The 19,632-nt window shown below is 49.3% G+C and overlaps 1 protein-coding gene across 1 annotated transcript; it reads right to left on the bottom strand.

Moving 5' to 3' along the window:
* Positions 1–2,916: 2,916 nt before the first annotated feature.
* On the bottom strand, positions 2,917–19,610 carry Igfbp5 (insulin like growth factor binding protein 5). The gene is made up of 4 exons (XM_034497403.2): positions 18,461–19,610; positions 8,345–8,574; positions 8,012–8,131; positions 2,917–7,364 (listed from the first exon to the last, which is right to left on the bottom strand). The coding sequence occupies exons 1-4, from the start codon at positions 18,792–18,794 to the stop codon at positions 7,233–7,235; spliced, it is 816 nt and encodes a 271-aa protein (XP_034353294.1). The 5' UTR covers positions 18,795–19,610; the 3' UTR covers positions 2,917–7,232.
* Positions 19,611–19,632: the final 22 nt, after the last annotated feature.

Genomic DNA, 19,632 nt, shown 5'->3' with positions numbered 1-19,632 from the left:
CATTAGGGCTTAGAAGGGATGGTTTAATCTTCAAGGATCAAGGTCATAGCCTGGGAGGCAGAGGGGTGTTTCGGGGTTATCCTTGTGCTACAGGCCCTCAAGAGATCCACCTTGCTTAGGTTCTTTGCAAACATTTTGTGAAAAGCTCCTGATGGCTGCCACAACCTGCTCTGCTCATTGCTAGTCCCTTTTCAGTGAAAGAGAGGGCTGCCTGGGTGGGGCTACCATGGACTATGTCCCCAATCACTCAGAGGCCTCTGAAGTTTAAGCTTGACCATTGTTAAACACTGAGGCAATACTGCCCCCATGTGGCACCTTGTGGAACTGCAGCCAAACTCATTTTGGCCCTTCAGTTAGTTAAGTTTGGTAGAAGGAGGCCCAGGAACCCAGAATAAGTCAAATGGAGGTGTTCCCTCATAAGAAGGATTCTCAAGCTCTCCCACAGACTTCCAGAATTAGGGGATGTGGGAACAGGGACTGATAATCTTGATATATGTATCTTGTATGATTTCTAGGGAAGTCTGGTGACATAATTTGCAGGACCCGGGACAATATGGGGCCTTACTAATATGTGTTCTCACTAAGAACTTCAAGGCAGTGATAAGAAACTGCACCAAAGACAGAGCACAAAGCTTCGAGCTCCAGCTGTTGCCATAGGTACACGTTCATAAGGCTGGCCCTTCCCTGTGCCCTCTGGACTTGCAGACACCGTGCTGTAGCTGACGCATCTGCTAAGTGTATCTTTGGGACTATGACGTGCTAGGAACACTGGGAAAAACTTGCTTGCCCATGGTTATGAATTGTATGACTTTGTGCATATTTATAATTTCTATACGCCCTTAAAAAAAAAAAAAAAACCTCAGCTTTAAGTACTGGGATGATGTCGATCTGAAAGAACAGCTTACAGGGTAAAAGACCATTTCTGTCATACGGTAAGTATCGGTCAAATGTATTAATGGCTGCATCCTAAGTTGAGTGATTCAGTATTTGTGCTTGTGCAGTGGTGAGCAGCCATGTGTGCTGTCGTGAAAGGCATCTTGGGGCGGCAATGGACAGTTGTGGTGAAGAAATAGAAATGAAAGAAAAGGTGTGTGTGTGTGTGTGCCGACCCCCCCCCTCCCCGCACGCGCATGTGTACGTGTATGTTTTCTAAAGAGTTGGGTTCAAAAGGAGAGAGCAGCACATGGAAGGCCTTCAAGCCTAAGCCACACCCTGGGCCTGGAGGCCTGCACATGGCTGAGGTCCTGTGTGTCATTCATAGGGTGCAGGCAGCAGAGGGGCAGCTGAAGAGGAATGTGGTGGGGGAACACATCCGCAGGGATGTGGGTGTCTTGCTGAGGGATTTGAAGCTGCAACATAATTTAGGTCAAGGGTGGTAAGACTAGATATGTGTTTGGAAATCTAACTGTGGCTAAGAAATCCACCTGAGAGGAGGCTTGGAGAGGAGGGGTGGAGTTAAATCCATCACGCAGAAATGAACATGATCCAAACGAGGACGAGGGAGGACCGTGAGAGTTGACAGGGAGCAGCTGGCTGCTGGGAGCATTGGTTGGCGAGCTAAGTGGAGCAGTCTGGACTGATCCCTAGGGGTCAGGCACGGGACCGGACCCTAGGTGGATGTGATGACATCATCGGAGACAAGGGAGTTCTGGGACTCTGAGTGTGGCTTAAGTGGATTGAGGTAAAAGGAAGAACTGAATAGGGTAACAGAGCCACGTGGTCTTGGACCAGCTGCCTGGCATCTATTGAGGATGGGAGAGACAACGGAGCCCAGGCTCCAGTCTAGTCTGTAAGTGTCCAGGTAGGTTGCATAATCTGAATGTGCCACGTGGGTTATGCTTCCTGATCATCGATTGTGCAGAGTAGCCAAGAGGCAGAATGGCCACAGGTTGTGAACAGGAGTTAGACAACGAAGCTTATAAAGGTCACACAAAGGCCTGCGGAGCCAGGAGGAATGTGGAGCTGGCTGGGTTCATGTGGCTCCTCGGAGGTGAGCCCCAAGAACAAACAGCTGGGAGGAAAAGCCTGGCTCCTACTCCCTTCAGACACTGCATGGGCTATAGTAATCATAAGACGAGCAGTTTCTGATGGAGACGCCAGAAGACTCTCCCAGGTGTTCTAGCATGGCGAGCCACCCCGTGCCCTCCGCTCACCCACGCGTCCTCCGATCACCCCGCCCACTTTCAAAGCACCTGTTTCCTCTCTGCAGCACTGCCTGCACCTTCCACCCAAACATGGTGTTTGGGTCTCTGGCTCTGTGACCTGGAGGGCCGAGAAGCCTCCGGGAAGACTTTTTGATGGCTTCCAGAGGACCAGTGGACAGTGAGAAACAAGGCCCAGTTACCAAGTGACTGCAAGGTCTGGACATTAGCTCTCCTGAGAGCCTCAGCCTTGGGCTTAAACAGACGTAGAGGTGCCGGGGATGGACCGGAAGTAGAAGGCCGGAGGTAGAATTCAGCTGGGTCAGAGGTTTCCACGCACATTAATAACTTGTAAAGGACTAAGGAACATTCTAGAAATGTCTTCCTTAGCATTCCCTCCAAGGAGAAGACACTCATGATTTGTCTAAGGGTGGGTTAGATTCCTTTGTGCACCAGCAGTGGCAGATATTAAATTATAGCAATGGCAGAACACATGTGTGCTCACGGTTCTGGGTGCTTTATGTCTAATTTGTTTTTTGGAGCCTTTCAATAGCTCTGTAGGGCTGAACCCACGGCGCCTGGATACCGAGAGTTCAAGGAGGCGGGAGCTTGGGATGAGTGAGGGATCCGCTGGAGTTGGGGGACGCTGTTGGCCTTCCTCCGTTCAGGGATCCACGGGAGGACACACACCGGTATGGATCCTCTCTCCTTCCCCTCCTGTTGGCAGCCTGGGTGCTCACAGAGCCCTCTGCCCCAGGAGGAAGGCGATGCAAGCTAACCGAATGCATACTTTTATTAAATAAATGCTTTGTCACGACAAAAGACAAAGATCGAGGAGTAACATAAATTATAAGTTGAATAAATAGAATACAGCAATCTTCACTTTGTAATAAAATGTGAGATCTTCCAGGTTTTTCTTTTTTATTTCCTTAAGTACAAAATGCTAAAGAGGAGCTGAGCTCTTCCACATCGGGGTGATTTTTTTCCCACTTTTTTTTTTCACAAACTGGTTTGTTGTTTAATTTTTTTTTCAATCCGTTTCACCAGTAAAAAGTATAAGCATGTTTTTTTTTTTAAAGTCAAAAACAAAACAAAAAAAAAAAAAGAGGAGAGAACAGAGCTATGGTATCTGAACGTAACACTACAAAGAGCTACAGTAATATGTGCTGTGGTTATTGCTGTTGTAAAAAAACAAACAAACAAAAAAGAAAACAAAACAAAAACCAAAAACAACCGGTAGGCGTCTCGGAATCTGAAGGAGTCTTGTCTGAACTGTGCTATCCGTGTGACAGGCTACTGTGTGACAGTGATGGTGTCGGAGATGGGGGGCTGAGGCTGGTGACTAGGGACCAGAGAAGTGGGGTGAATGGATGTGGGGTGACGAGGGACCCCTCCCCCTCTGACCCTCTACCTTCCTTTTCCCCATCCAGAAAGACTTAGGGAGGAGGCCAGAGTCTGTGAAGTGGTGAAAGTCTATACTCTGTTTAAAAAAAAAAAAAAAAAAAAAAAAACCAAGAAAGTCTGCTCAAAGAAATGAGAACCTAACAGGGAAGAGAGGAGGAGTAACAAGAGTGCAGGACACATTGCACTTTAGTGGTTTAAAAATGAAGACAGTACAACCCCTAGGCTCCTTGGGTAGAGGCTGACAAAACCTCTGTCCCTTCTACTGTGTTTTACATCGTAGCCTTCTTTCTCTTGAAAGCCAGAGGGCTACAGGGTCTCTTCTCCTTGGCTCACTCCTCTCTCAAGCTGTAAAATTGCATCTAGAGTCCTCTAGGGTTCTGAGCAGAAGGACTGCTGCGCTGCCTGGGATGGGCAGGTGGTTTGGAGGTTACTACGGCAACCCTTGGTGGTGGGAGAAGGATGAGGAGGATGTTACCATGGAGATAACTCATGGTTGGGAAAGGGTCTTGGAAGGAGAAGAGGAGTGAGCACAGAGGGGCTCCTCGCTCTCCTGTGGGGCAGATGTTCCCAAGCCTTGTCTGCTTAGGCCTGGCCGTCAGAGGAACATAGAGTCTTTTATTCTCCAGGTTCCCTGCTTTGTTCTGGCTGGTCAAGACTGGCTGGGGCGGAGAATAGGTCCTGGTTAGGCCTCTCTCAGTTACCTGGCAGTAGAGGAGGAAGAGAGCTATCTTTTCCACTGCTTGAGTGAGGCATTTGTCAAAAGGGGGGTGGGAAGAAGCCTTCCATGGGTAAGTGGAGGTGGGGACAGGCAACACTTAGACCTATGGCTGTGGATAAACCCAACGTAGAGGCCCCTAATGGAGCTAAAGGCTAGCCTGGAGCCAAAAGCTTCTTGCTCAGGGCATGATGGGACCATTGCAAGCCTGCCTTCTCTCCCTATAACATGGAGAAGAGCATCTTTCTTCTCTTGATGACCCCATTTCCATGGTCTCTGTATCCTGGGTTCAGCCAGATCTCCCGTTTGGAAGGTTTAGTTCCATCTGTCTGTTAAAGGCAAGCTTCCTCTAGGAATAGACTTGCTGTCTTAGACATGCCTCTGCATATAAGCAGTGAGGACACTCACAAGTTTGGGGGAGGTAGGCTGAACTGGGGAAGGCTAAGTGTCTGTCTATACGATGCCCTCCATCTGTGGCTCACAGCAAGGAGCCCACGTAAGGGGCAGAGGCTCATTCAAGGTCCTGCAAGTAGCGGGGTGAAGAGAGCACCCCTCACAGGAGTTAGCTCCAGGCCTGGGAGGGGTAGTGAGTAGGCAGTTCCTGGCTCAGTCTTTTCTTAGGGGCAACAGTACCCCAGTATCCACTTGGCAAATCCCAGTCATATGACTGCTCAAGATTCAGAGAAGTAAAGGCAGAAAGAAGAGACTTAGGATACTGGCCGAAGATACACTGAAGTTCAAGTTGGGGTTGGGGACGTTGTGCAGGGTGATGGGTGTACTGACCCTGCAGGTCTGGTAAGTCTGTATACTGTCATCCCCATCAGGCCTTTGTCTTAGAACAAAGGCCCTCTTTTATTCCCAGCCAACTGTACTGTCCAGGCAATAGGAGACATCCCCTCCTAGCAGCCATCCATGTCCTATGAGTCGACGTACGTTTGTCTCTTTGCTGTCCCTTTTGGTTGCTCCACGTTCCATGTTGGAGGGGGCCTCTACCATGCTATGTCATCAAGAAAGAGCTGTGTCCTCAGCAAAAAGGAGCCTCCTGTACCAATGTCCTAGTCCCCTCTCCTGGCAGGCTATCTTCAGTCTTCAAAGACAGTCCTAAGCCCTTTGTTAAACACCCCTTTGTTGAAGAAGCCAGTGGGCCATGAGATCAGGCTGGTCAATGACAGCAGCCATGAAGATCCAGGCCTGAGTTGTCCTGGGTTTTCTACCATCCTCCATCCCAGGGAGGATGTTTGGGTAGGGCGGAGCCGATGAAGAGCTTGAAAGATTCTTTGGCCTCAGTCCCTCCTTGGGGGGCTGAAGTTGAACTGAAGTTGAAGAAGGTATCTTCTTCACCCTTCAATACCCAGTCAGGCTATGGATCCTTGTTTCCAACCGTGCGTCTTAAGTCTGGATCCTGCCTCAGTTACCCACCGTCTGGGCTCTGTGACTTGAATTGAGTTCACTCAACCTCAGAGCTCCTTCCCCCCATTTTCCTCTCAAATTCCACAGAGTTTATTAGCTGGGAGACACCGCGGAAAATTCTCTTGGCATTTTCCTCTTTCTTGTTCCCCCCAGACCTCATGTCTGTTCCATCTTCTATGTCTTTCTGTGGAAGGCTATCCCCCCACCCTCTACTTCCTCCTCCTGTCACCTCTCATGTTAGTTTCTCTCTGGTCTGTCAGCCTGGCATCTGAGGGAGGCTTTCAAGATGCAATAAAAAAAAAAATGCAGATAGACAAAAAGGCCTGGGCAGGCCAGTGGGTGGAAGATGGATCTGGTAGGTTTCTGTGTGTGCTGTAAGACAGTTACTTTCCGAGGGCTGGAAGGCTGACATGGGGTGACTTGGGCAGCACCCTTGGGTACTGGCAGCTACCTGGCTTGGTGGATACATTTCAACACAGGTTGGGAATCCTGAGAAGGTCCGAATTGGTGTTCCACAAAAGAGCCACACCTGTAGCTTATGAAAAAGGCTGCCCAGAAGCAGGCCAAGCTGGCATTCTGGGTTGTATGAGTGAAATATGGATTTTCCCAGAATGAGGAAGATCTTCATTACCCTAAAAACTACTTCAAAGAGGTAATGCAAAACTTTGAAAGAAAGGGGAAGGGGGGAAAAAGTAAAGAAAATAGATTTATATGCCTATATAAGTCTACATGGAGCCTTGTAGGTGAGTACAAGCCCCTTCCTTTTCTCAGCCTATCCTCCTCCACAGAGGCTACAGGACCAGCTTTGAGTCTAGTGAAATCAAGGGCCACAGCCGCATGCTTCTGAATGCTTGTCACCCTGGAAAATCAAGTCTTTCCAGTGTTGGGGGTGTATACTAATTTCTTTAAAAAAAAAAAATCTCCAACAAGAGTAAAATTTCCTTTGTTTTTAGAGGGATGGAATGCATTTTAGTCTTTATAAGTTTGGGGACAAAACCACCCTCCACTTGGATAAGAGGAGGGTGAGGGGTCAAGCCATCCACACTGCTGGCTGGAGGAAGCGACAGACCCGAGAGGCACTGACAGGCCTTGTTTCTTTTCTCCCCTTGACCAATCTAAACTGGGTGTCACTGAATGCCACACTTTTGAGTGCCCCAACCTTTCTCTGACCCCAGGCTAGAGCCGAAAGCAAAGAACAGGTCCAGCCCTGGTTGCGGCACCCTTTCTGCCTTGCTGTTTCTCTCGTCTCTCTCTGACCCTATCTGTTCTTCCTTTTTCTCTACTCCAATGCTTTCTTTCCATCTCTCGCTCCTTCTTGCTCCTTCTCTTCTTCTCTTCTCTGTCTGTTCAACTTGCTTCAAAAAGGAGTACATTTCCGGGGTCACGGTGGGGAGTGTCTCCTTAACCCTTGCTAGAGATTCCGAGGTCCTCAGTTTCCTCAAATATATATGTATATATATTTCCCCTAAATGAGATGAAATGAGTGACGTCCTGGGGTGGAGGGAGGCTCTGGCTGGAGTTGGGGCTGGGGGTAGGAAAGGGGGAGGAAGGGAGGGGCCGCATCACTCAACATTACTGCTGTCGAAGGCGTGGCACTGGAAGTCCCCATCCACGTACTCCATGCCTGGCAGCTTCATCCCGTACTTGTCCACACACCAGCAGATGCCACGTTTGCGGCCACGAGAAGGCTTGCACTGGGAAAGAGGCAAGGAACAGTGAGATACCTGTACCCAAGGTTCTCTTCTTGTCTGACTCCCCGCCTCCCCATGCTTGAGGGTTAAAAGGGGTATACCTTTAGCCAGCCCTTGGGGTTCTGCTGACTCCATTTCATGGGAGGACCCAAAGAAAATCATTAGTTCAGGCACCCTGCCCTGGGGCAGGTCCTGCAGTCTCCCTTTTGTTATTCACTTTGGGACTACCAGTCTCACTTTCTCCAGGGATCCTCAACAGAGGAACTTGGTCATCAAAATAGGAAACATTACTCTGTGGCTCTATCATGGGCCAGACACAGTTTAATATGGGTCATGTGGCAGGAGTTGTTCAAAGTGCTTTGCCAAGACAGCCACTTATTTCTCCCCATTAGGGTGGCAGAGATTGCTAGTCCCCATTTTACTGGAGAAACTAAAGACACAGGGGCTTTAAATAACTGGGCAAAAGGTTACACAGAAGTGGCAGGGTCAAGATACACCCCAAGGGGTCCTAGCTTGTGACTGTTAACTTAGATTAGGGATCTCTTATAGATACCTTTCAGTCACCCAATTTAGAAAGGTGAACTGCTTGGAGTCTACTCCAGACCTGCCAATCAGAAACCCCAGAGGTGAAGCCTGGCACAGGGGCATACCTGCTTTCTCTTGTAGAATCCTTTGCGGTCACAGTTGGGCAGGTACACGGCACGGGGCACCATGCGTGGGCTGGCTTTGAACTCCTGGAGGGAAGCTTCCATGTGTCTGCGGCAGGGGCCCTGTGAACACAGGAGGGATGAGAGGCATGACCCAGGTGGAAACCAATCGTTGGTGTCCTCTGATGGCTCATGTGTGGAGTCCAAAGGGACCCGGGAGAAAAATCTATCACCTTTATCAGAAGTCACTTTTGGCCACAGAGGCTTAAGTAAGACACATGGGAAATCAGACTGGGATGGTGGCCAGGGTAGGGGAAGAAAACCCCTGAGACTCACTTGCTCAGATTCCTGTCTCATCTCAGGCGCAGGGATGACTCGGGGGTGGGCAGTGTTCTCGGCGCCCCCCACAAACTTAGACTGGGTCAGCTTCTTTCTGCGGTCCTTCTTCACAGCCTCAGCCTTCAGCTCGGAGATGCGAGTGTGCTTGGGCCGGAAGACCTTGGGTGAGTAGGTCTCTTCAGCCATCTCGGAGGTGGTGGGTTCCTCATGCTCCCGAGAGTCTCTCTCTGTGGGGAGAAGGAGACTGCGAATCAGCTTCTGAGGTCAGAGAGCAGTGTCTAGACACCAGAACTGGGAGGATTGGGATCACAGGAGGCAGGGACGCTCAGAGAGATCCAATGAGGTCTAAGAAAGCAAGAGGGGGCGGAGTTATTCTTGACTACACCTCACTAGCAAGCTAGAGAAGGTGGCTGCACAAGGCCCAAAGCAGGTGAAGATTATGTAAAACAGTTTGCTGGCCAGTGGCGCAGCTCAGGAGATGAAGTGGCTGGAGGCAGAAGTTTGAGCTGTCAGGACCTGGAGAGCTGGGCCAAGGGAAGAAACGGCACAGTCCAGACATAGGCCAGAGCAGCCAAGTGTGTCCGTCCTCTTAAAGAGGTATTTGTACTTTTAGAACAGCTGGGCCGAGGGGTGAGAGATGTTTGGACCTGGGTATCCAGGGACAGAGGTAGTAGAGGGTGGACCATGATGTGGGCTAGGAGAGAGAAGAGGCAGAAATGTGGGCCCTGGAGAGGAACGAAGCAAATGGAAGACAGGGGTCGCATCCTTTTGCACTAGCTCCCAACTGGCTCTGTGCTGTGCTCTGGACCCTAGGAGGCTGGGCATTCCTCAGCTCTGTCTGAGAGGGGCTGACAGCTGGCTGGGGCCAGACCAGTTATATATAGGAGCAACTTGGTGACAGTCTATACTTAGCTGACTTATGACCTTTAGAAAAAAGAAGTAGGACTTTGTCCATGTGTCCGTCAGTCTGTTAACGCCACCTGCCTAGCCAATCTCAGTACACATTTCCAGAAAGTTCTTTTCTCATAGGTGCCCACCAGTCTCCTCTCAGCCTCTGACCTTGCAATCTCAATAGATTATGAATGGGGAGACCTTAGATTGCTGTCTCTGTGTGGTGTGCCTCACATGACCCACATCAAGATGGAGGGTCAGAAAGGGGTGGAGGACCAGACTCCATCACCTTTCCTATCTAAATACTCAAAAGGGGGGGGGGGGCTTTGGGATACCCAAAATTAATAAAGCAGGGTGAAGGAAAACCCACCATCCCTCAGATACCTAGATATGGTGGCAGCTGGGTATCTCGGATGTGAGAGATAAGGGGAGAGAATTCAACGAAGCTGAGATGAAGAGGAATTTGTAAAGAAAGTGAAGACTTTGTGGACTGCCTTCAAGCTCCCAGCCCAAATGAAAATCTGGTGTGAGTGAGCGAAGGCATCAGGAGATTAGGCCTAGCCTGGTTAGAAGAGCAAATGGCACCACCAAACACCCAAGCGTATGTTCCTCTATGTTTGTCAAGCTGAATGAACTAGGCATTGGTTCCCAGTAAGAGGAAGCCTCTAGGGGTTTTCATTGATCCTGATGGGGAATGGGCTTGGGTGAGGATCCGCTGGAGAGGAAGAGAAACAAGTACTGGAAAGGAAGAGGAGGGGCCCGGACTACAAGGCAGTGCTGGGGCAGGCTCTCCCTGGGCTCTGCGGCCTCTTCCTCCCTGCCCCAGTGCCTGACTCTACTGCATCAGAACCTGCTGGGATGCCTAATCCCAGACTGATTGCCCAAAGTGGAATCTAGGACTCTAGGGATTAAAAGAGGGTATCTCGGAGTGAACCCAGTTTTCTTGGTTGTGGACTTAGAGGACAGGAGGACAGGAGTCATGTCTAGTTTGGGGGTTCCATCCAGATAGAACTGTAGAATCTGATGTTTTCCCTTAAAGAAAACTTGCACACGCTGGGCCTCACTAAGCCAAGTCTAGGCTCCTGGGGGTGCCTCCTCTTCCCTAGTTTGCAGGCTTCTTGTTTGTGAAGAGCAGGTTTAAAATTTTGATGTACCTCCTAGTTCTTGGTGTTGCTTCACCTCCGTGAAAGCTAGAAACCCATTACTTAGGGAGAGGGAGAGTTGAGTATCGGAGGTACCAGTCAGGGTCTTGTGGTCATCTCTAGGCCTCAGAGAGACAGTGGGACCTTGGAGGAGAGCCAGAGCGGAGTCAGGAAGATTAAAGAGGATTAAACAGGAAGATTAAAGCAGGCCTCGAACCAGAATACCAGCTAACCCTAACAAGCAGGGCTATACCTCCAGGTGGCCAGTAGGTGGCGCAGGCGACCAAAGGCGCTCAATTTGTGCACATTTTCAGGGAAGATGCAACGTTAAAATCTGGCACTGGGATGTCTCCTCCTCCTACTAGTTTGAGAATCCCATCAATCCTTCCCCCCACCCCCCTCTGTGTGCTTCCAGCATGCATTAAGAAGGTTGGAGGGACAAGAGAGAGCTGTGCAGGAGTGGAGGGCTGTGCGGGCAAGTCTTAGTTGTGTGTGGCAGAGTGTTGCTTCTTAGTCATGTGACTGGAAAGAGCCGAGAAACACATCCCAACACCCTCCTCCCTCTAGATGCCGCTGGAAAGGTTTCTGCAGAGGCTGAGAAATGTGGGGTGCTTTTTGGTTATTGCAGCAATAAAACCCCTAAGACGGGTGCTATAGTATTCTGGTATTTACTCTGATGTATGTTCTGCTATGGTTCTGGTTTTGTAATGTGCCTACTCTGCCACGGGAGTGTTGATCTTTTCACCCTCCCCTTCCCATCACTCTAGGGCCATAGGGTACAACAGCCTCTCCCTGGGTGCAGGCACAGCTTTATGGTTACAAAGGCACCTCAGGGAGGGCAGCATTGCACAAGGCACTACAGCACGATGCGCGTACCTTACCCAAGCTCAACCTCTTTAAGCCCACAGTCTGGTGGCTGATGCTTTTCTGCAGACGTCTGACTCTTTACCAACATATGAAGACACGTGTTCTTAGGATGCCTTCCCATTCAACCTTGCTTCCTAGTCTCTCCAATAGATGAATCCATGGGGGGCCTGTTGCTACCTGAACTATCACTTTCCACCCTGGGCTTCTTGTCATTCTGGCACCATGAATAACCTGGTCCTGGAATGCTATTGGATGCTTGCTTGACTTGACCTCACAAACAGAAGTCTGGGATAGCCTTAGCTGTGACGACTTCTATCAGAAAACCAGCTACACTTGGAGTTCATTGCCCAATAAGAGTTGAGGGCTTGACCAGGCCACTTACAATTTACCCCAAAAGCAAAGAGAAGTTGAGCTGAGAAGCTTTCCTGTAACATAAATGGGGCAACGTATAGCTTAACAGATGCTGGGGGAGGCTATCTCAGTCATGCCCCTGCCTCAGAGCATGATCACCTCACTACAGGAAGGCACAGGGAGGTGAAGAGACAGGCAGTGCTTGAAGCAGGTGCCCCTGGTGTGGGAGGCTTCTGTTTGACTGAGGCTGTGCCATCCAGGAGCCAACATAGCTGTTTAAATGAACAAATACAAAATAAAAACAAAAACCCCAGAGGGTCCTCATTTCCAGTTCTCCACCGCCACATGCTGTTGGCTGCTACTGTGCTGGACAGCGCAGATATAGAACACTTTCATCATCACAATAAGTTCCGCTAGATAGCACTGGCCCAGGACACTGATCAGGGCAAAAATAGCCAGCTAAATGCTCTGCCCTCTCCTTGTCCTGTCTTGTTTCCCAGCCAACAGGCCGTCTCCTGCTCTTTGCTGCAATACTAGGCTTGTGGGAGAATCAGAAACTCATTGTCCCCCCAAAATGTAAGTCGTGTTTCAGACTCCCCAAGTCTCCCTGCTTCCCAGCTGCAGATGGATGCTACTTAGCTCGGTTGCACTGTGTGGGTGCATTTGCATACAGAGAGAGGGAGGAGAGGTTCTGGGCAGATGCTGTGGAGTTTCCCCTTGCTTTCCGGCTGGCCCACAGCAGCATCTGCCTGGCCACAAGCTCACTCCTGAAGATCCCTAAAGGCTCCATTTTCTTTTCCACTATGATCAGCAATAGAGGCAGTGCCCAGGGACTTTAACCATCAGAATGATGAGCTGACTTTTCAAAAGGAAAACAAATGTAGAGATCTGTTTCCTAAGGTGGGAGGTGGGCCAAAGGGGCTTTCAGTTTCACAAAGCTTAGCTTTAAATTTTGAAACAGGTTATATATATATATATATATATATATATATATATATATATATATATATATATTTATTTTCCAAATTGAGATTTTTTTTTTTGTAAAGGTAAAAAGATGCCATAAATTTAAAAGACAGTGAGTAAAAGAAAGTTGATGATTTCATTATCATTCTTTGGGTACATGTTGAGATGATATTTTCTGGTATGCTCTGTTAAGAGACACCACTAAAATTAATTTCCTCTGCTTCTTCTTAACCTTTAAAAATTTTGGCTGCTAGAAAAAAAAGTATAAAAAATTGTGATCCCTGGAATATTAAACATTACGTATGTGGCTTGTATTATGTTTCGGTTGGGTGTGCTAGTCTAAAGACTCCTGAAAGAGACACGCCTTTAGTGGGGGGACAGAGAGATGTTAGCACCCTGATGGTATAGTTGAGAGAGCAAGTAACTGGAATCTACATAAATTCACAGACTGGCAGAGTTATTTATTGTATGAAACCCTGTTCTGAGTACAAGAACTGTTCTGAAGGCCTTCGGACATGGCAGGGAAAGGCCATTGATCTGACAGTTTAGGCTGAGGGATAAAGTGTAAGATACACTGTTTGGTTGAGCCTAAAGTCTCAACTGGTAGGCCCTTCTGGGAAGATAGGCTTGTGTTACCTGCTTCCTTCCCTAGCAAGCCCAAAGGGAAGAGCTTCCTCAGCCTTTGGGGCAGGTTAGCTTGATCCTTAGCATAGACTCTGATTAACCTGAACTCCCAGCTATAACTTCTCAGTCAAAGGCAGGCCTGCTGAAAAGCTTAGGTATACCCTCATATGTTCACAAGCCAGTGGCTCTTGAGGCTTTCTTTACCAGCCTTCCTGGCGGATGGTCTCTCCTCTTTCATTCTGATGTAGAAACCCTGTAGTTGCTTCTGTCAGCCTATTCTACCCCAAGTCTCATCATCCAGTTTGCCAGCCCCAGGGAAGACCTTTGCCATGGAGACAAGTTACCATGGACAGTGGACCGCTGACTGAAGTGTTTTTCAGAGGGACAGGAAACGTGGACAACCACAGGGCTGCAAGGGCCTGCTTGCCATATTGGGAGAACCCCTTGTGTTCAGGAAATGAGGTTTGGCCCGTAGACGAGGAGGCTGTGCTGAATACCATCCCTTCAAACCGTCCTTGCTCACTTTCTCTGACCAAACCACTGGCCTGAGCCAGCTGTCTGTAAGATTGTGCAGAAAGAGGGACAGAAGAAGCCAGGAGAGCAAGAGGGCATTGAAGTTCCTACTTTTGGGTCACCTCAGCACAGAATAGAGCACCCTAAGTGGTCGGTTTTCTTTTTGCTTTCAGAACACCTACCTCTGGAGGGTAGCATGTGGCAATGTTGGTCAAGGGTCTGGGTTGTAAGGTTAGACCAGGCCTAGGCAAGAGCCCTAGTGACTACTGAAGGAGCCAGAAATAGCAGAAATAGCAGGGCAGAGTGCCTCAACCCCTAGGGAGAAGCCAAGTTCAAGTCCTGACTACCACAGATCTTGTCTTGGGCAAGTGGCTTCCTGTTCCAGGTCCCAGTGTCTTTATCTGTAAAGTGGTGCCCCTGACCACGACGGTAACTGTGGAGTTCTTCCACCTTTAAGGCTCTTTGGACACTATCTAGACAATTCCTCAAGAGATGCTAGGACACAGCTAAGACATGTGGCTGGGCAGGAAAGGCCACTTCTCCATACAAACAATTGTCTAGTTACTCATCTGGATGTATGTTTTATAAGAAATAAATAAGTGGAAGCATAATAGAAACCATGGCTGGGGGAGGGGAGCGGACTATGCTCCGGATTTCTTGGTGATTTGCTGGTTTCTGCAGCCGTGTGACTAATCTTATTGCCTTGAATAGCCTACCCAGCTTGGAATTTAAGGACAGCCTTTGAGAATTGTTATTTTCACCTAACTGGCAAAAGTGCAAACTTACAACTGAACAGAACCCCTCCCACTTGCTCACGGTGGCTCCTGGTAACCATCCCCCTCTCCTCTCTGGGATTCCTAAGGGGTGTCCCTTGATCATACTTGATTATGTAGAGTCCCTCCACCTTCTGAATGTGGTGGCTCTGGAGGGTATAATCCCTTCTTTAATTTTTCATTTTCCCCCTACATTACAACACCATAAGGTTTTCATAGGCATTGGCAGCTCAGGTACAAAGTAAAACTTTTTTTTTTTCCTAAATCTTCTCTTCCCTCTTGCTCGTCCTCCCTGAATTAAGAAAGCAGGACCCAGTCAGCCGGGAATCTTGGGTCCTTGTCATCTGTTCTAACCAGCTCAGTGACCTCTGGCTGGAGGGTCAGCCTGGCCCTGCCTGTGCAACTGCAGGTGGCTGCTTGCTTAAAGCCGGAGGGCAAAGGCAGAGCTGCTCACATTTAAAACTCCACCCTCAGGGGGGATGCCTCAGAGTTGGGGCGTGGACAAGAGGGAGGGTACTGAAGTCGGGGCGGGGGTGGGGTGGAGTAGGGTGGGGGGTGGGGAGGGGACTTGGAAAGAAAAGCAGATTCCCTGGGCCAGCTGTGCTGACTCCTCTAAGCCTTGCTGACACGGCAGAAAGATGGGGACAAAGGCAAGAAACGTCTAGCTAAAGCGCCGCCCCTGTCGCCCCACACGGCCCCTTTGGTTGGTTTCAGCATAGCCTTCGCTCACAGACTCGCTTCAAAGGGAGCGCGTGCGGTGAGAAAGTCATCTGGCTCCTTCAAATTTTCATAACCTTGTTCAATCCAGACATGAATTTGGCCAAAAAGTCTTACTCTGGATTGACTTCAGTGTGGCATTTGGACCAGGCTTGGAGCTGAAGCCAGGCGGATGGAGGCCAAACCCGTCAAAGAAGCAAAGGTTGAATCCATTTTCATTTACATAATGTCCCCCTCCCCTTGCTTTTTTTTTTTTTTTTTTTTTTTTTTTTTTTTTTAATGTGGCTCTTTGCCTTATTTCTCAATGACTGGATCAACATTCACAACCCTCTGCTCCCCACATCTCAGATTTCACATCTCTGCTAGCCCAGAAGACACTCCCCAGATCCTCCAGCATGCTAGGCTCCCACCGCTGAAACCACACTCCATTTTCTAAAGAACGCCCTCAACAAATTTTAGGCCTTTCTTGACCCACTGAGGCTCACCTTTCTTTATTTGCTTTTGGCCCTAAAAACCCTTGTCTCCCTAGTCCCCTTAGCCTAACACACATTGCCTTCTGTTTTTATATCTGTTGCTGGCCCCTGAGCTGGCCAAAAGAAAATGCAGGGCCAGGCGTGCTCCAAGCCCTGGACGACAACTAGGCGACTCCCTCTCCAGTTGCCAAGCAACGCATCCAGCAAAACCCCAGTCTTTGCCTGCCTGTGTACACCTCCCTCTCCCGAAACTTTGGCTGCCAGCCACCTCTCCTTCGCTCCTCACTTCTCAATCTAGAAACTCACTGTACTGGGGGGGGGGGGTTTGTTACATAATACAATAATATGAATATATAATATATTTTTGGTTGCATACCAAATATAAATACAGTATATGCATATTATAGCTTGTATCTGCGGTAAAAGAGGTCCAAGCTCACACTACTCAGATTTCAGTGGTGGGGGAGGGGGGTCTAGGGAGCAAGAATTTCTCCTAAAGGACCCAGAAGACAACCTCCTCTCTTCATTGCCCACTTTCCTTTCCTTAAGAATGACGTCATCTTTTTTTTTTTTTTTTTTTGATTCAACTTATGGCTCTAGGGTTGAAGGATCTTCTCTGAGAGCCTGCTCCCTTTCAGGAGAAAGGTATTAACCTTTGCTACTGTGGACAGCAGCCAGGGCGCAATTGTAGGAGCTGAGGTTGGAGTGAGGGCGAGGAGAGGGGGTTGCTTCGGGTTAAAGAGGCTGCAAAGAAGTCTAAAACGATCTGGTGCGGGACAAAAAAAAAAAAAAAAAAAAAAAAATCGTGCGTACGTGTGTGCATGTATGCGCGCGCGCGCGCTCGTGTGCACTGGGTCCGCTTGGGAAGTTGAATGCTGCCTTTGCTGGCCCAGCAGCTGCGTGTGTGCCTGCGTACAGAGCGCACACCTTCTATTCATTCCAGCTACTTCCTATCTACCGCTTGGCTGGTCAAATAAAAGTGGGGCCGGGATACTGCGGAGTCACAACTTGCGCAGTTCGTCTGTGATGGGATTGCTAGCCACCCCTTTTGTCTCCAAGCCAGGTAATGGATTCATACAGCTCCAGCCGGCAAGAATGTAATAGAAATAACTGCGAAAATCGGTCTCTGGGGGCTTCTGCGGTTTGTACGTCCCCATCCCCCTCATGATGCAACTTCTCGTGATAGCTCAAATCTGCAGTTCCCGGGGAGAGAGGCTGAGCTCCCGCAAGCTCTGCTGCCTACTGATGAGCTCTCACGCACCCTCCTACGAGGTGGAATCCGTAGGTCTTTAGTTTGCGTTCAAAAAAATTACAAACCTCCTCACGTTGGAGTCATGGAGGACGACAGGTGTTGAGAAGGGCTTTATATTTGTAAGGAACCGCACCAAATAAGTCTTAACACCTCTAGGAGAGAGTCAATAGTTGTTAATCTCTCCTAGCCCAGATTTTGTGCATCGTTGGTTAAGCTTAAATATATACAATATATAAATATAAAAATAATATAATAAAAATATATAATCAAGTAACTCCCCAAAGAAATCTAGCTCGAGGCAAAACTGTTCCGATTGAACAAGAAGCTCTGTCTATCATTTAAACCACAGACTCAGGGCACGGAGAATTTGGAGGTGGGGCAAGAAGGGGGCGGGGCAAGAGGAGGGGTGGTTCCCAGAGCGTAGTCTTCCTGTCTCCGCCCCTTGAATTTTGCATTCTGTGTTTCCAGGGCCCCTCACGCACTTAGCCACACTCACTTTTAGTCTGGTTTAAGTGATTGGTGGAGGGTGGGGGTGCTAGGGTGGGGTGGAGTGGGGGAGACAGGGAGGGGAAGTGGAGAGGGCCAGCATCCAGTGGGAACTTGAGGATGTCTTCATCCCACATCCCTCTTCACCTCTCAAGCCTATGTCCATCTTTTATCTTAAGTAAAATCTGAATTCAGGAGGGGAAAAAAAGCATTAGATTCAGGGACGAACATTCAGCACAGAACACCAAACTCTTTCACTCCATACCCCAAGCCCTACCCCAGCACTCCTGAAGCATTCTTTCTCTTCCTGGGAGGAAAAAAAAAAAGAGACGTTTTACAGTCTAATGTGTTTTATCATCGATCATAATCAATCATATCAATTCAAAAGCAGCAAGTGTACATGTCGGTGAGCTCTCAATACCTCCACCCAAAAGACATTAGTTGTCAAAGACGTGGTGTGTGTGTGTATGCGCGCGCGCCCGCCCGCGCGCCCGCGCGCCCGCGCATCCCTGAGCAAATAGGAATGGAGGGAGAGATAAATCTGGAGGCATTGAGATGTGGGGTAAGGCTTGGAGGGATCAAGGTAGAATTAACTCTAAAGATGAATAATGCATCCCCAGATTTCAATTAAAATGATCTTTTAACAAAAAAGATTTTTTAAAGTTTAGGGAGAAAAGTACGGGGATGGAGTGGAGAAGGGAGCTGATAATTTAACCTGTTCTTTTTCAGAGTGGATTCTCAGGATTTGGACTTTGAGACTCAGAAGGAGCTCGGAGTCAGGATTGCCACGAGTTAGGAGTGGGGGAGGGTCGGGCTGGGGTGGAGATTGAGAGGAGATGGAGTGTAACTGGTAGAGGCCGGGTTAGACAGCAGCCTAGGATAACTCTGAGGTGCAAGGACCCACCCCATCTACTCCCAGGAGTTACCAGGGTCTCAGACACTTGCTGCGTGCGCAAAGCGCGCGGGTTCCCAATCCGTCCCGGGTCCCTACCCATCCAAGGTGCCCCCCCCCAACCCCACCTCCTGTGAGGTGCAACTGGAACCCCGGTAGCGCTCACCTATCTTGGTTTGCTCGCCGTAGCTCTTTTCGTTGAGGCAAACCCCGCGGCCGTGCAGCAGGGCGTGCAGCGGCTTCTCCTCATCCTGCCGGGGGAGGCAGCGCAAACCCTGGGCGCAGCGCTCCGTGTAGACGCCACACGACTGTCCCTCCGCCAGGGCGCAAGTCATGCAGCAGCCACAGCCCGGCTCTTTGACCAGCTCACAGCCCAGAGGGCTGGGGGGACACATGGACAGAGCTTTCTCATCGCAGGGTTCACAGTGCACGAAAGAGCCCAGGCCTTGAGCCGGCACGGCATAGGTGGCCAGCAGCAGGAGGACCACGCTGATCACCATTTTCTCGGAGTCTGGCTTTACCGGGGCGGGGCAGGAGAGCGAGAGTGTGTGGAGAAAGGGGCCAAGAGGGAGCCTGGATATATATATCTATATATTTTTAAATCTCTTGCAGGTAGAGCAGGTGCTCTCCCCCAAACACTTGAAAAATATGAAGCAAGGAGAAGGATTCAGATGCCTGCACGCAAGTCCCAATTGCAAGGATTAAAGACTTGCAACAGGTTGGGGGTGGAAAAAAAAAAAAAGAGGCGCGCCAGGTGCACGCAGAGTGAGCGGAGGCCAAAGAAATCCCTAGGCGGGATCGGGTCAGAATTGGGGGCGAGAATGAAGAGAACCACAGAATTGCTCACCCCAAAGCAACAGAAATAATTAGCTTGGAAGCTTTGAAAAGGTGGGAGGTGAAGAAAAAAATAGATCTGGCTTAATTGTTTTCCTTTTGCTTAAAAATCTAAAACGCACCCCCACTCCTCTCAGCCTCAGCTGCCAGCTGCGCCGCTGCCGCAGAACAGGTAAGAGGCGTCGGCGGCTGCCAAGAAGATCGGGAAGATGTTGAAATCAAGGGAGAGGAAAAAAAATAAGGCAAAAACCCAGACCTCACCAAACCTGGACCCCCAACACCTCTTTTCTCCTGTTCTGCCACCACCACCTCTTCGAAACCCGCAGGTTCTGCGTGAAGTCCGGAGAAGGGTGCAGACCGAGGAGGGTGGGTAACGAAAAGGAACAAAAAGGGGGAAAAACCCCAAACAGCTTTGCAGCGCTTTCCTAGCTCTTTTAAAACCCCCGGCAGAAGTTTCCAAAGAGACTGCGGGCTCTGGTCGAGCAGGCGCTTTTAAATAGACGG

This window comes from Arvicanthis niloticus, chromosome 3 (genome assembly GCF_011762505.2).
Source record: "Arvicanthis niloticus isolate mArvNil1 chromosome 3, mArvNil1.pat.X, whole genome shotgun sequence".
In the NCBI taxonomy this organism is placed as follows: Eukaryota; Metazoa; Chordata; class Mammalia; order Rodentia; family Muridae; genus Arvicanthis; species Arvicanthis niloticus.
Note: the sequence above shows the minus strand (reverse complement) of the source record. Positions and strands in the feature narration are given on the sequence as shown.